We start from the raw sequence: 14348 nt of genomic DNA, 5'->3' as shown, positions 1-14348 counted from the left end.
CCAGAGTCACTTTGGACAAAAGACGGACAAGACACTGGATTAATGGCAAACGTAGCTCCAGTAGTGGTGCAAGTAAAAGATGGTAGGATAGCTCCAAAAATCCCACAGTACCCTCTGAAGCCAGAGGTGGAGTTAGGAGTTTACCCAGTAATAGAGCGCTTGCTACAACAGGGCATTCTGGTAAGAACGTCCAGCACTGCTAATAGTCCCATCTTCCCTGTGAAAAAGAGTGGGGGGAGGGGTTACAGACTAGTGCAGGATCTAAGGGGGATTAACAAAATAGTTGAGAGTCAGTTCCCCGTAGTGCCAAATCCAGCTGTCATCCTAATGCAAATCCCTCCCACTGCCAAATTTTTCACTGTTATTGACCTCTGCTCCGCTTTCTTTTCGGTACCTCTGCACCCTGACAGCCAATATTTGTTTGCATTTACATACAGAGGAGTCCAATACACGTGGACTCGATTACCCCAAGGTTTCATAGATAGTCCAAGTATATTTTCTCAGGCTTTGCATGATTGTTTACAGTCTTTCCAACCAGACAGTGGATCAGTATTGATACAGTATGTGGACGATTTATTACTGTGTTCAGATTCACTGGAAGCATCTCTGAAGGATACGAAACAGCTCCTGTTTCATCTTTCAGACACAGGACACAAGGTGTCCAAAGACAAGTTACAATTATGCCAAACTAAGGTAAAATATTTGGGACACTGTCTAACACAAGGACTGAGACACCTGACCGCTGATAGAATCCAAGCAATTAGAGACATGACTCTGCCACAAACCCAGCAACAGATCAGAACGTTTTTAGGAATGTGTGGGTATTGCCGTAATTGGATCCCAGGGTTTTCCATTTTGACGTTACCTTTGCAGGAAATGGTCTCCTCAAACAAACCTGATAGGATTTCGCATACAGACGAGTCCGAAACAGCATTTGAGAGACTCAAACAGTGCCTAACGCAGGCACCAGCACTAGGTATGCCAGACTATGGGAAACCCTTTGAACTATACGGAACAGAAAGTGCTGGTTGCGCGGCAGGTGTACTAACCCAAAAACACGGTGATGCCAGCAGGCCAGTTGCATACTACAGCGCTCAACTAGACACGGTAGCGCGATCCCTCCCCACATGCTTGCGAAGCGTTGCTGCTATAGCATTGCTAGTGACAAAAAGCGAAGATGTCGTGCTAGGCCACAACCTCACAATCCATACGCCACATGCAGTATCAGCCTTATTGAATTCTGCCCAAACCAGACACGTTTCATCAGCGAGGTTTACAAGATGGGAATTGGCACTAATGGCCCCCGTAAACATCACCATAAGGAGATGCAGTGCATTAAATCCTGCAACGTATCTCCCAGGTGTGCCTGGTCAGGCACAAAGGGTGGAAGGTGAGAGTGATGGGGAAGGAGGATTTAATACAAAGGAAGATACACATGATTGTATGGAATATTTGACCCAAAATTTTACCGCAAGGCCTGACATCAGTGACAACCCACTGGAAGATGCAGAACTCACGTTCTACACGGACGGTAGTTGCCATAGACAGTCAGACTCGGGAGACTTGTGTACTGGATACGCAGTCGTAGATGACCAAGACACCATAGAAGCGGAACCGCTAGGCCCACCTCACTCAGCCCAGGTTGCTGAACTGGTCGCCCTAACCAGAGCATGTGAATTGGCTAAGGGTAAGTCAGCCAATATCTACACCGATTCTAGATACGCATTCGGGGTAGTCCATGATTTCGGAGCCCTATGGCGCCTCAGAAATTTCATGACGGCAGCTGGTACACCGGTAGCGCATGCAGCTCACATAGAAAGGCTTCTAACAGCAATACAGGAACCCGACAGAGTGGCTGTTATCAAATGTAAAGCACACACATATAGGCAAGACCCGGTATCACTTGGTAACAGCCGAGCAGACGAAGCTGCTAAGTTAGCAGCTGCTACCCCCATACAGACAGACACCACACAATTGATGGTATTTAATACCATTAACACACAGAAGTTGTGTGAAATGCAAAATTTGTGTTCCACACAGGAAAAGGCAGTCTGGAAGGCAAAGGGATGTGGCCAGGAGTCTTCAGGACTCTGGACGGATGGACATGGTAAACCAGTGGCCCCCAGAGCATATCTTCCATGTCTGGCTGAAGCAGCTCACGGGCTGACTCATCTAGGCAAGGAAGGGATGTGCAAATTGGTAAGAGCCTATTGGTGCGCCCCAGGATTCTCCTCTCATGCGAGTAAAAGAGCAATGTCATGCCTTACCTGTTTGAGAAAGAATATTGGAAAGGCAATACCTACAGAACCATCCCATATCCCACCTGCCGGCGGCCTTTTCCAGGTAATACAAATTGACTTTATACAATTACCCCCTTGTCGGAATTTATAATATGTACTTGTTTGTATAGATGTTTTCTCAAATTGGGTCGAAGCATTTCCTGCGGCTACAAATACCGCTATGTTTACTGCTAAGAAAATTGTGCAGGAATTTGTATGTAGATATGGTATCCCTAGAATAATCGAAAGTGATAGGGGTACCCATTTTACAGGTGATGTCTTTCAAGGAATGTGTAAGTTGATGGGAATTGATAGCAAGCTGCACACTCCGTACCGTCCACAGGCGAGTGCGAAGGTCGAAAGAGTGAACAGCACTATTAAAAATAAATTGAGTAAAGTGATGGCAGAGACAGGATTGACATGGCCAGAAGCTTTACCCATTGTATTGTACAGTATCAGAACCACTCCCAGGTCCCCTCTTAATCTGTCTCCCTTTGAAATCTTGTTTGGTCGACAACCGCATGCCATGATTAACCCTCAGGATGATTTGAAATGTAACAATGAAGTGACTGTAAAGTACTTGATTAACATGAGTAAACAGTTAAGGAATCAAAATGATAATCTGAAGTTGGTGATTCCTGATCTACCTGATAGTAATTGTCATGACATTGAACCTGGGGATTATGTAATGATACGGAATTTTCTACGCTCAGGTTGCCTTATTGACAGATGGGAAGGACCATACCAGGTCTTATTGACTAGCACTACGGCATTGAAGGTTGCTGAGAGAGAGACTTGGGTCCATTCATCCCACTGCAAGAAGGTTGCTGATCCAGAGAAGTCCCGTGATAAGGAACAGACGGTAGAGGTTGTATCACTGGAGTGTCTGTTCCAGGAGGACTGAGGCGGCACCTGAGCCTTGAAGACCGAGAGCTGTTGTCGACTCCCCACTCCCTTTTATTGTTTTTCTCCACTTCCCATCCCCTCTCCCTCAAATTTATTTTTCCTCCTTCTCATTCTTCTCCGTTTCCTCCTATAAGATGGACTTGCCCCAAGAGACTGTGATCCGGATTTTCCTGTTGACCATGATGTTGACCAGAGCAGTCTGTTCCGGCGAGAGTACCATGGAGGTCGATAGAGGTTCTGGAATGGGTTCTGATGATAAAGATGGAGGCGTAGTTTTCCAAGATCAACCTAACCAACAAGCAAAGGCGAGTATCAGAAAACGATCCGATAGCATTGACCATAGGAGAAATTGTGACGGATTGTTAGCTGAAGAAAACTGTATCTGTAGGCTCTGTAACAATGTCATTGAAGATGGGTGCATTAAGAAATGCCAATCCAGTTTTAATATCCATATGGACCGGCATCCATTGAGTGACTATCACTCCTTAGTGGGTAATGTGTTAAACAAAACAGATTGTTGGGTATGCTCTCAAGTACCTCAAGGTCATAGCAAATCAGGGCTAGTACCATTTCCTTTAACGATAGGGGAGGTACTTTAGTTAAATGGTGGGAGACCGGTGGACAGGAGGTTTAATATCTCCAGCCCTCCTAGTTTGAAGCTCCACCAATACCATGTGGATAGGTCCCTATTATGTTTCAACATCTCCAATCCCAGAAAGCCGGGAAATTGGGAAGTGTCATGGAGTAACCACACCATGACCTTTTCGCATAGAGCAGATAGAATGCCTACAGATACAGAGCTTGTACGCCACATAGCCAGTAGAGGAAAATCTTTCCGGTATAGGTACACCTTAGGAAATAGGATTACGAGAGTTGGAGAAGTATCACCAGGATACTGTGCACATATCGTACAACCTGATACGTGTATTAAGCAGATGGAAGAATTAGGGTTAGGAGATTTCACCTGGAAGGTGTGTAATATGGTTATGTCCTTCTCCGTCCCATATGTTCTCCCCGATGATGCATATTTCATATGCGGGAGAAAGGCGTACAAGTGGCTTGCCCCAAACTCTGAAGGATTGTGTTATATTGGAAAAGTATTGCCTGAAGTGATGACTGTAACACATGACAAAATGAAAGACATACATTGTGGTGCCCAAGCTCCTTATACTCACACCCATTACGAGCACGTCGTTAAAAGGCACCTGATAGAGAAGACAGAGCATCCGGCCTCTGATCTGATAAGTGAATCCACCGGGATTCAATTCTTAATCGCGTTAGATTTCACCCGCACCGCTAGAGGAGTGCTGAATTATAAATACATATCGGCGCTCGCAAATTTGTTAGACAATATCACTGAAATGTATGATGACACGTTTAGATATACGGGAAGGGAACTTCAAGCTTATAAAACAGAACTGGTGCAGCATAGAATGGTTCTTAATTACCTCACAGCAGTGACAGGTGGATATTGTGTTACATTGGCAACACAGTACGGCGTGAAATGTTGCACGTATATCACGAATAGCACCGAGGATCCGGTCGAGGTCATAGACCAAAAGATGGACGATATTCTCCAATTGAAGTGGGAATTTCGCCGAAAACACAATCTCACTCTTGCTGCTGTAGGTAATGAGCTGACTGGTTGGGTGTCATGGTTGAACCCGCGAAATTGGTTCTCCGGTTTGGGAGACTGGGCTCAAGGAGTCATAATGGATGTTGGGAAGTTTCTCCTATGTATCTTAGGTGTTATCATAACGATCGGTTTGATATTTAGATGCGGTCAGGCTTTAATGAGGTGCAATCGTCGTACTAAGGTAATGAGTTTGAGGAGTGAGGAAACTGTAATTAACCTGGATTTGATTTATGACCCAATGATAGAAACAATGATGTGATGAAAATGCGATTTCTACGGTCCGTTTCTTTCACCTGTTTTTCTGGTTTTTCTCCAAGATAAAAAGACCCACTTGGACGAGGAAGTTGACGAGACGCTATACAGACAACGGATAGACCAAAGAAGAAGTTTTGACCACTTGAGATATGGACATTTGATGAACTTTGCCATGGATCCCCAGTTTCCCTAGAATTCTTAAACTTACGCTAGCCCAACATTTTTTGTAAATCTAATGGCATTGACAAAGCTTTTTGCTCACACCTAATGGGCAACACAGCGCAAAGAAGACGACTTTCAACTGATACCGAACAAAACTTCAACCGACAAATGTACATTAACCTGACATAGAATACCACCGCATTTACCGTAATTATGTCTTTTCTTCATTTCTACAACCCTCAGGTAATGACACACATAGTATAGGGAATACAGGCACAGATATCAGCAATCACATATTCCCCCATTCATGTATCATCAACTAAAATGTGCTCCCCATTTTGTTCAAAATCCGAAAAGAGCTCGGTAAAGTTTGACAGCCCATCCACAGACCCGTACCACGGGATAAGAAGGAATTCAAATGTATACTTCGCAATACCTCGAAGCTTGATTTACAACACGTACGGCACGATGATACATGACCCCCCAAACACGGATTCATACACACATGCTTCTGCTATCTCACTAGGTCATACCCTCTTCACACCTACTCCTCTCTCCTCCCTTACCCAACCATGGAAATGAATTAACCCCTAACATATATTTTTCTCCTTTTGAAATGTTTTCAGGAAGTGGCAGTTATTATTGACTGCCAAAGGGTGGACTGTCAAAGTCAGAAAAATATCTCTATGCACACTACCATATTTGCACCTCACACAGGTCCGTGCTGCGCATGCGTACGCTCTCCCGTACGTGCGCATACTCACAGTCGCGGGCACCCGCAGGCGCATGGTATGCGTATTTACGGTAGAGTTTATGCGATTGTAGCGTGCGACTCAATCGTAACATATTTTCAGTGATAATGTATTTTGTAGATCATGGTCCCTTTGATAGATTCTGAAAGTTTGGTTAATATAGAATGTTTATGAACAGAGGAATCCCTCTTTGTTTGATACGAAGGGTCAGACAGGAGTAATACAGTGGTGTTTAGTATCCATCGGAAGAGTATTTAATTAGAAATATTCCGGTGTTGGTTTGAAGCAGATCAATCGCTCGTGCGAATAGTTATGGACATAAGAAGTTTATGAACATTTACTTTATTTGCACTTTATTACCCATGCGGCGGGAAACCCAGTTTCCCTCCCACCTGAGCAGTTGGAAATAGTCACAGCCCACCTGTATGAATCAACCTATGACCTTTTGTTATAGTACGAAGCCGAATTCCTATGTCCAATGAACAATGAGATTGTAGGGACCATTGAATTGTATTGTGTGTGGGGCATAAATAGGCAGGCCGACCGTATCCAGTTCTCTCTCTTCAACGGTTCTCATTGCTGATAATCGGGAGCTGGATATCGAGGCGCATGCGATCGTTCCCCTTGTGCGTAAGTTTTCTCCGTAATCATATTGTCTTACTGTGAGCCATCTATCTCTCTCTCTATCTCTCTCTCTCTATCTCTCTCGTATTTTCCTTTAATTGTATTGTATTGTATTTCCTGTGTAGTTTATCTGGTTAGTTGGTTTATGTTATATTGTAGTGTATGCTTTGTACTGTGATTCTTTTTGCAAGTATAATAGTCATAATACATATAATAGGTTTCGGACCCTAAGCCCAGGTATCTGTGTATTCTTTATAGTGTTAAGTATTCTCTGAGCGTCGGTGACGCTCAAGCAGCTTTGTAGTTAATCAGGTTACACCAGGTTGCACTTACACTCTGTCTCTACACTAAGGTATACTGTGTATCTCACTGTTAAAGGTATAGATATAAAGGTTTAAACGTTGTAAGCGTCTGCACCGCTGGTGATCTCCTCGTGGTCCCGAGCGTACGCTACGCTATAGCGAATCATTACGTTAGTCGGCAGCCAATAGCGTGCCTGCCTGTGATCACTGGGCCGTAAGCGAACGTGACGCATGAGCGTCTCGACTACGGCTGAGCGATCGCTACGCAACTTGCGTACCCTTACGGTACTTCTTACGTAGATAGCGTACAGTGTTCTTAGACCTCTTAAAGTGATTTATATACGATAAATATTCAGCTTTATCAGTACATACAGTTTTAGAACCCTTTTTCAAAAGGAGGGGTTCATAAAATGTTGTAAAGATGATCAACTTAATACATAGATATGATCTTCATAACTCAGCACAATATTCCAATAATGGCAGCTGTTCTCTATGTATAGTTTGTATGAAGAACAAAAGCAAATCCGTATACTACATCACAATCACAAGATATGGATATAAATATCATAATCTATCCTAAATAATAAAAGGCTAACATCGCTCCTCACCTCTGAGGGGAATTTAAGTGTTTTGTGCACCGGCGGTCACTATATGGTGCCCAACGGAGCAATTCAGGTGTTGCTCCGTTGGGGTGCAGACATTGCCTCGTGCTTCCTTCATTGTCTAGGACACAATGATTGGAATACAATCATGGGCTTGTCAGAACACCTAGGGGTAAATTTACTAAAGCTTCTAAAAGTAAAAGGAAGTGATGTTGCTAGGTTGCAATAAAGAAATGATACATGTCAGAAGCTTTAGTAAATTTACCCCCTAGTGTCTATACGCCATATGTCACGTGATGCTTGGTGTGACTAAAATGCTCCGAGAGGTGTAGCATACCATATTTTCCTTTAAGTTTGGGATCTTATTTGCACCCAATGTACTAGAGATACTGGGCTACTGCTTTAACCGCACATAAATTACTCTTATAAACCTATAAAGTCACAGATGAAGCCCAACTGATCACGAGAAAAAGCCACAGCATTGTAGCATATTTTATACAGATTCAGACTCAGTCGCACATACGTACAGATGTCGCCCATCAAATTGATCAGTGTATTCTAGCAGTATAGTTTTGTTGCTTAGTTGTGTTTATGCAAGTAAGAGACATTTTGAGCGCAAAAGACACTTGGTGCAGCTGAGTTGCCCAGTACCTGGTGTGCCAAGAGGAACCATTTCCATGACTTGAGCAACAGTGTATGACGACACATCTGTAGTTACATATAAAGATGAGCATAATGATTTCCAGTTTGTTCAATGCATTATGAAGTACCATGTTTTTATTTGATTTCAGGTAACATCCAAGGAGCAACAATTGTAGATTCTCTTGACACATTGTTTATTATGGATATGAAGGATGAATTCAAGGATGCTAAGGAGTGGGTGGAGAAGAACCTAGAATTCAGTGTGGTGAGTTGGCCTGAGCATATACAGTACAGTACATTTTAGTTTGAATGAAATTACAGTAGCTAAATGCAGAGATTATTGGTGATATGTTTTAAAGCTTAGAGAGAAGTAGAGCGTAATAAAGTCTTTATATACTAAGCCTTGGAGAGTGATATATTGCACGGTGATAAAGTACCAACCAATCAGCTCCTTTTACTCTTTTGGGGTCTATTTACTAAGCCTTGGATGGAGATAAAGTACCAGCCAATCGGATCCTAACTGCCATTTCTCTAACGTCCTAGTGGATGCTGGGGACTCCGTCAGGACCATGGGGATTAGCGGCTCCGCAGGAGACAGGGCACAAAAATAAAGCTTTAGGATCAGGTGGTGTGCACTGGCTCCTCCCCCTATGACCCTCCTCCAAGCCTCAGTTAGGTTTTTGTGCCCGTCCGAGCAGGGTGCAATCTAGGTGGCTCTCCTAAAGAGCTGCTTAGAAAAAGTTTTTAGGTTTTTATTTTCAGTGAGTCCTGCTGGCAACAGGCTCACTGCATCGAGGGACTTAGGGGAGAGAAGTCAACTCACCTGCGTGCAGGATGGATTGGCTTCTTAGGCTACTGGACACCATTAGCTCCAGAGGGATCGAACACAGGCCCAGCCATGGAGTCCGGTCCCGGAGCCGCGCCGCCGACCCCCCTTGCAGATGCCGAAGATGGAAGAGGTCCAGAAGCAGGCGGCAGAAGACTTTTCAGTCTTCCTGAGGTAGCGCACAGCACTGCAGCTGTGCGCCATTGTTGTCAGCACACTTCACACAGCGGTCACGGAGGGTGCAGGGCGCTGGGGGGGCGCCCTGGGCAGCAATGTATAATACCTTTTTATGGCTAAAAATACATCACATATAGCCCTTGAGGCTATATGGATGTATTTAACCCCTGCCAGATCTCACAAACTCCGGAGAAGAGCCCGCCGAAATAGGGGGCGGGGCTTATTCTCCTCAGCACACAGCGCCATTTTCCTGCTCAGCTCCGCTGTGAGGAAGGCTCCCAGGACTCTACCCTGCACTGCACTACAGAAACAGGGTAAAACAGAGAGGGGGGGCACTTTTTTTGGCGATATTACTATATTTAAGCTGCTATAAGGATACAACACTTATATAGGGTTGTTCCCATATATATTATAGCGCTTGGGTGTGTGCTGGCAAACTCTCCCTCTGTCTCCCCAAAGGGCTAGTGGGGTCCTGTCTTCAATAGAGCATTCCCTGTGTGTCTGCTGTGTGTCGGTACGTGTGTGTCGACATGTATGAGGACGATGTTGGTGTGGAGGCTGAGCAATTGCCGGTAATGGTGATGTCACCCCCCAGGGAGTCGACACCGGAATGGATGGCTTTGTTTATGTAATTACGTGATAATGTCAGCACATTACAAAAATCAGTTGACGACATGAGACGGCCGGAAAACCAGTTAGTACCTGCCCAGGCGTCTCAGACACCGTCAGGGGCTGTAAAACGCCCTTTACCTCAGTCGGTCGACACAGACCCAGACACGGACACTGAATCTAGTGTCGACGGTGAAGAAACAAACGTATTTTCCAGTAGGGCCACACGTTATATGATCACGGCAATGAAGGAGGCTTTGCATATCTCTGATACTACAAGTACCACAAAAAGGGGTATTATGTGGGGGGTGAAAAAACTACCTGTAGTTTTTCCTGAATCAGAGGAATTGAATGATGTATGTGATGAAGCGTGGGTTAACCCAGATAGAAAAGTGCTAATTTCAAAAAAGTTATTGGCATTATACCCTTTCCCGCCAGAGGTTAGGGCGCGCTGGGAAACACCCCCTAAGGTGGATAAGGCGCTCACACGCTTATCAAAACAAGTGGCGTTACCGTCTCCTGATACGGCCGCCCTCAAGGATCCAGTTGATAGGAGGCTGGAAACTACCCTAAAAAGTATATACACACATACTGGTGTTATACTGCGACCAGCCATCGCCTCAGCCTGGATGTGCAGTGCTGGGGTGGTCTGGTCGGATTCCCTGACTGAAAATATTGATACCCTGGATAGGGACAGTATTTTACAGACTTTAGAGCAATTAAAGGATGCTTTTCTTTATATGCGAGATGCTCAGAGGGATATTTGCACTCTGGCATCGAGAGTAAGTGCGATGTCCATATCTGCCAGAAGAAGTTTATGGACACGACAGTGGTCAGGTGATGCGGATTCCAAACGGCATATGGAAGTATTGCCGTATAAAGGGGAGGAATTATTTGGCGTCGGTCTATCGGATTTGGTGGCCACGGCAACTGCCGGGAAATCCACCTTTTTACCTCAGACCCCTCCCAACAGAAAAAGACACCGTCTTTTCAGCCGCAGTCCTTTCGGTCCTATAAGAACAAGCGGGCAAAAGGACAGTCATATCTGCCCCGAGGCAGAGGAAAGGGTAAGAGAGGACAGCAAGCAGCTCCTTCCCAGGAACAGAAGCCCTCCGCGGGTTCTGCAAAGCCCTCAGCATGACGCTGGGGCTTTACAAGCGGACTCAGGAACGGTGGGGGGTCGACTCAAGAATTTCAGCGCGCAGTGGGCTTGCTCACAGGTGGACCCCTGGATCCTGCAGGTAGTATCTCAGGGTTACAGGTTGGAATTCGAGAAGTCTCCCCCTCGCCGGTTCCTAAAGTCTGCTTTGCCAACGTCTCCCTCAGACAGGGCGACGGTATTGGAAGCCATTCACAAGCTGTTTTTTCAGCAGGTGATAGTCAAGGTACCCCTCCTACAACAGGGAAAGGGGTATTACTCCACGCTATTTGTGGTACCGAAGCCGGACGGCTCGGTAAGACCTATTCTAAATCTGAAATCTTTAAACCTGTACATACAAAAATTCAAGTTCAAGATGGAATCACTCAGAGCAGTGATAGCGAATCTGGAAGAAGGGGACTTTATGGTGTCCCTGGACATAAAAGATGCTTACCTGCATGTCCCAATTTGCCCTTCACATCAAGGGTACCTCAGGTTCGTGGTGCAAAACTGTCATTATCAGTTTCAGACGCTGCCGTTTGGATTGTCCACGGCACCTCGGGTCTTTGCCAAGGTAATGGCCGAAATGATGATTCTTCTGCGAAGAAGAGGCGTATTAATTATCCCTTACTTGGACGATCTCCTGATAAGGGCAAGGTCCAGAGAACAGCTGGAGGACGGAGTAGCACTAACCCAAGTAGTGCTGCAACAACACGGGTGGATTCTGAATTTTCCAAAATCTCAGTTGACCCCGACAACACGTCTGCTGTTCCTGGGAATGATTCTGGACACGGTTCAGAAAAAGGTGTTTCTTCCGGAGGAGAAAGCCAAGGAGTTATCCGAACTTGTCAGGAACCTCCTAAAACCAGGAAAAGTGTCTGTGCATCAATGCACAAGAGTCCTGGGAAAGATGGTGGCTTCTTACGAAGCAATCCCATTCGGCAGATTCCACGCACGAACTTTTCAGTGGGATCTGCTGGACAAATGGTCCGGATCGCATCTGCAGATGCATCAGCGGATAACCTTATCGCCACGGACAAGGGTGTCTCTTCTGTGGTGGTTGCAGAGTGCTCATCTGTTAGAAGGCCGCAGATTCGGCATACAGGACTGGGTCCTGGTGACCACGGATGCCAGTCTGAGAGGCTGGGGAGCGGTCACACAGGGAAGAAACTTCCAGGGAGTATGGTCAAGCCTGGAGATGTCTCTTCACATAAATATACTGGAGCTAAGAGCGATTTACAATGCTCTAAGCCTGGCAAAACCCCTGCTTCAGGGTCAGCCGGTGTTGATCCAGTCGGACAACATCACGGCAGTCGCCCACGTAAACAGACAGGGCGGCACAAGAAGCAGGAGAGCAATGGCAGAAGCTGCAAGGATTCTTCGCTGGGCGGAAGATCATGTGATAGCACTGTCAGCAGTGTTCATTCCGGGAATGGACAACTGGGAAGCAGACTTCCTCAGCAGACACGATCTACACCCGGGAGAGTGGGGACTTCATCCAGAAGTCTTCCACATGATTGTGAACCGTTGGGAAAAACCAAAGGTGGATATGATGGCGTCTCGCCTCAACAAAAAACTGGACAGGTATTGCGCCAGGTCAAGAGACCCTCAGGCAATAGCTGTGGACGCTCTGGTAACACCGTGGGTGTTCCAGTCAGTGTATGTGTTTCCTCCTCTGCCTCTCATACCCAAAGTACTGAGAATTATACGGCAAAGGGGAGTAAGAACGATACTCGTGGCTCCGGATTGGCCAAGAAGAACTTGGTACCCGGAACTTCAGGAGATGCTCACGGAAAATCCGTGGCCTCTACCTCTAAGACGGGACCTGATTCAGCAGGGACCGTGTCTATTCCAAGACTTACCGCGGCTGCGTTTGACGGCGTGGCGGTTGAACGCCGAATTCTAAGGGAACAAGGCATTCCAGAAGAGGTCATTCCTACACTAGTTAAAGCCAGGAAGGAGGTGACTGCACAACATTATCACCGCATTTGGAGAAAATATGTTGCGTGGTGTGAGGCCAGGAAGGCCCCCACGGAGGAATTTCAATTGGGTCGATTCCTACATTTCCTGCAAACAGGATTGTCTATGGGCCTCAAGTTGGGGTCCATTAAGGTTCAAATTTCGGCCCTGTCGATTTTCTTCCAGAAAGAATTGGCTTCAGTTCCTGAAGTCCAGACTTTTGTAAAAGGAGTACTACATATACAGCCCCCGGTTGTGGCCCCAGTGGCTCCGTGGGACCTTAATGTAGTTTTGGATTTTCTCAAATCCCATTGGTTTGAGCCACTCAAATCGGCGGATTTGAAATATCTTACATGGAAAGTAACCATGCTACTGGCCCTGGCTTCAGCCAGGAGAGTGTCAGAATTGGCGGCTTTATCGTATAAAAGCCCATATCTGATTTTCCATTCGGACAGGGCAGAACTGCGGACGCGTCCTCATTTTCTGCCTAAGGTGGTGTCAGCGTTTCACCTGAACCAGCCTATTGTGGTGCCTGCGGCTACTAGCGATTTGGAGGATTCCAAGTTGCTGGACGTTGTCAGGGCATTGAAAATATATATTTCAAGGACGGCTGGAGTCAGAAAATCTGACTCGCTGTTTATACTGTATGCACCCAACAAGCTGGGTGCTCCTGCTTCTAAGCAGACGATTGCTCGTTGGATTTGTAGCACAATTCAACTTGCACATTCTGTGGCAGGCCTGCCACAGCCTAAATCTGTCAAGGCCCATTCCACAAGGAAGGTGGGCTCATCCTGGGCGGCTGCCCGAGGGGTCTCGGCATTACAACTCTGCCGAGCAGCTACGTGGTCGGGGGAGAACACGTTTGTAAAATTCTACAAATTTGATACCCTGGCTAAAGAGGACCTGGAGTTCTCTCATTCGGTGCTGCAGAGTCATCCGCACTCTCCCGCCCGTTTGGGAGCTTTGGTATAATCCCCATGGTCCTGACGGAGTCCCCAGCATCCACTAGGACGTTAGAGAAAATAAGATTTTACTTACCGATAAATCTGTTTCTCGTAGTCCGTAGTGGATGCTGGGCGCCCATCCCAAGTGCGGATTGTCTGCAATACTTGTACATAGTTATTGTTACAAAAAAATCGGGTTGTTATTGTTGTGAGCCGTCTGTTCAGAGGCTCCTACGTTGTCATACTGTTAACTGGGTTCAGATCACAAGTTGTACGGTGTGATTGGTGTGGCTGGTATGAGTCTTACCCGGGATTCAAAATCCTTCCTTATTGTGTACGCTCGTCCGGGCACAGTATCCTAACTGAGGCTTGGAGGAGGGTCATAGGGGGAGGAGCCAGTGCACACCACCTGATCCTAAAGCTTTATTTTTGTGCCCTGTCTCCTGCGGAGCCGCTAATCCCCATGGTCCTGACGGAGTCCCCAGCATCCACTACGGACTACGAGAAATAGATTTATCGGTAAGTAATATCTTAT

General features: G+C 46.0%; 1 protein-coding gene across 1 annotated transcript in view; it reads left to right on the top strand.

The window, feature by feature from the left end:
• Window positions 1–14348, top strand: part of MAN1A1 (mannosidase alpha class 1A member 1) — a 523182-nt gene that overhangs the window by 206138 nt on the left and 302696 nt on the right. The window contains exon 3 of the mRNA XM_063917232.1: window positions 8310–8425. Coding sequence (XP_063773302.1) covers window positions 8310–8425 — 116 coding nt within the window. The remainder of the gene's footprint in view (window positions 1–8309; window positions 8426–14348) is intronic.

The sequence above is a fragment of the Pseudophryne corroboree genome, chromosome 4 (assembly GCF_028390025.1).
Source record: "Pseudophryne corroboree isolate aPseCor3 chromosome 4, aPseCor3.hap2, whole genome shotgun sequence".
NCBI classification, from domain to species: Eukaryota; Metazoa; Chordata; class Amphibia; order Anura; family Myobatrachidae; genus Pseudophryne; species Pseudophryne corroboree.
Note: the sequence above shows the minus strand (reverse complement) of the source record. Positions and strands in the feature narration are given on the sequence as shown.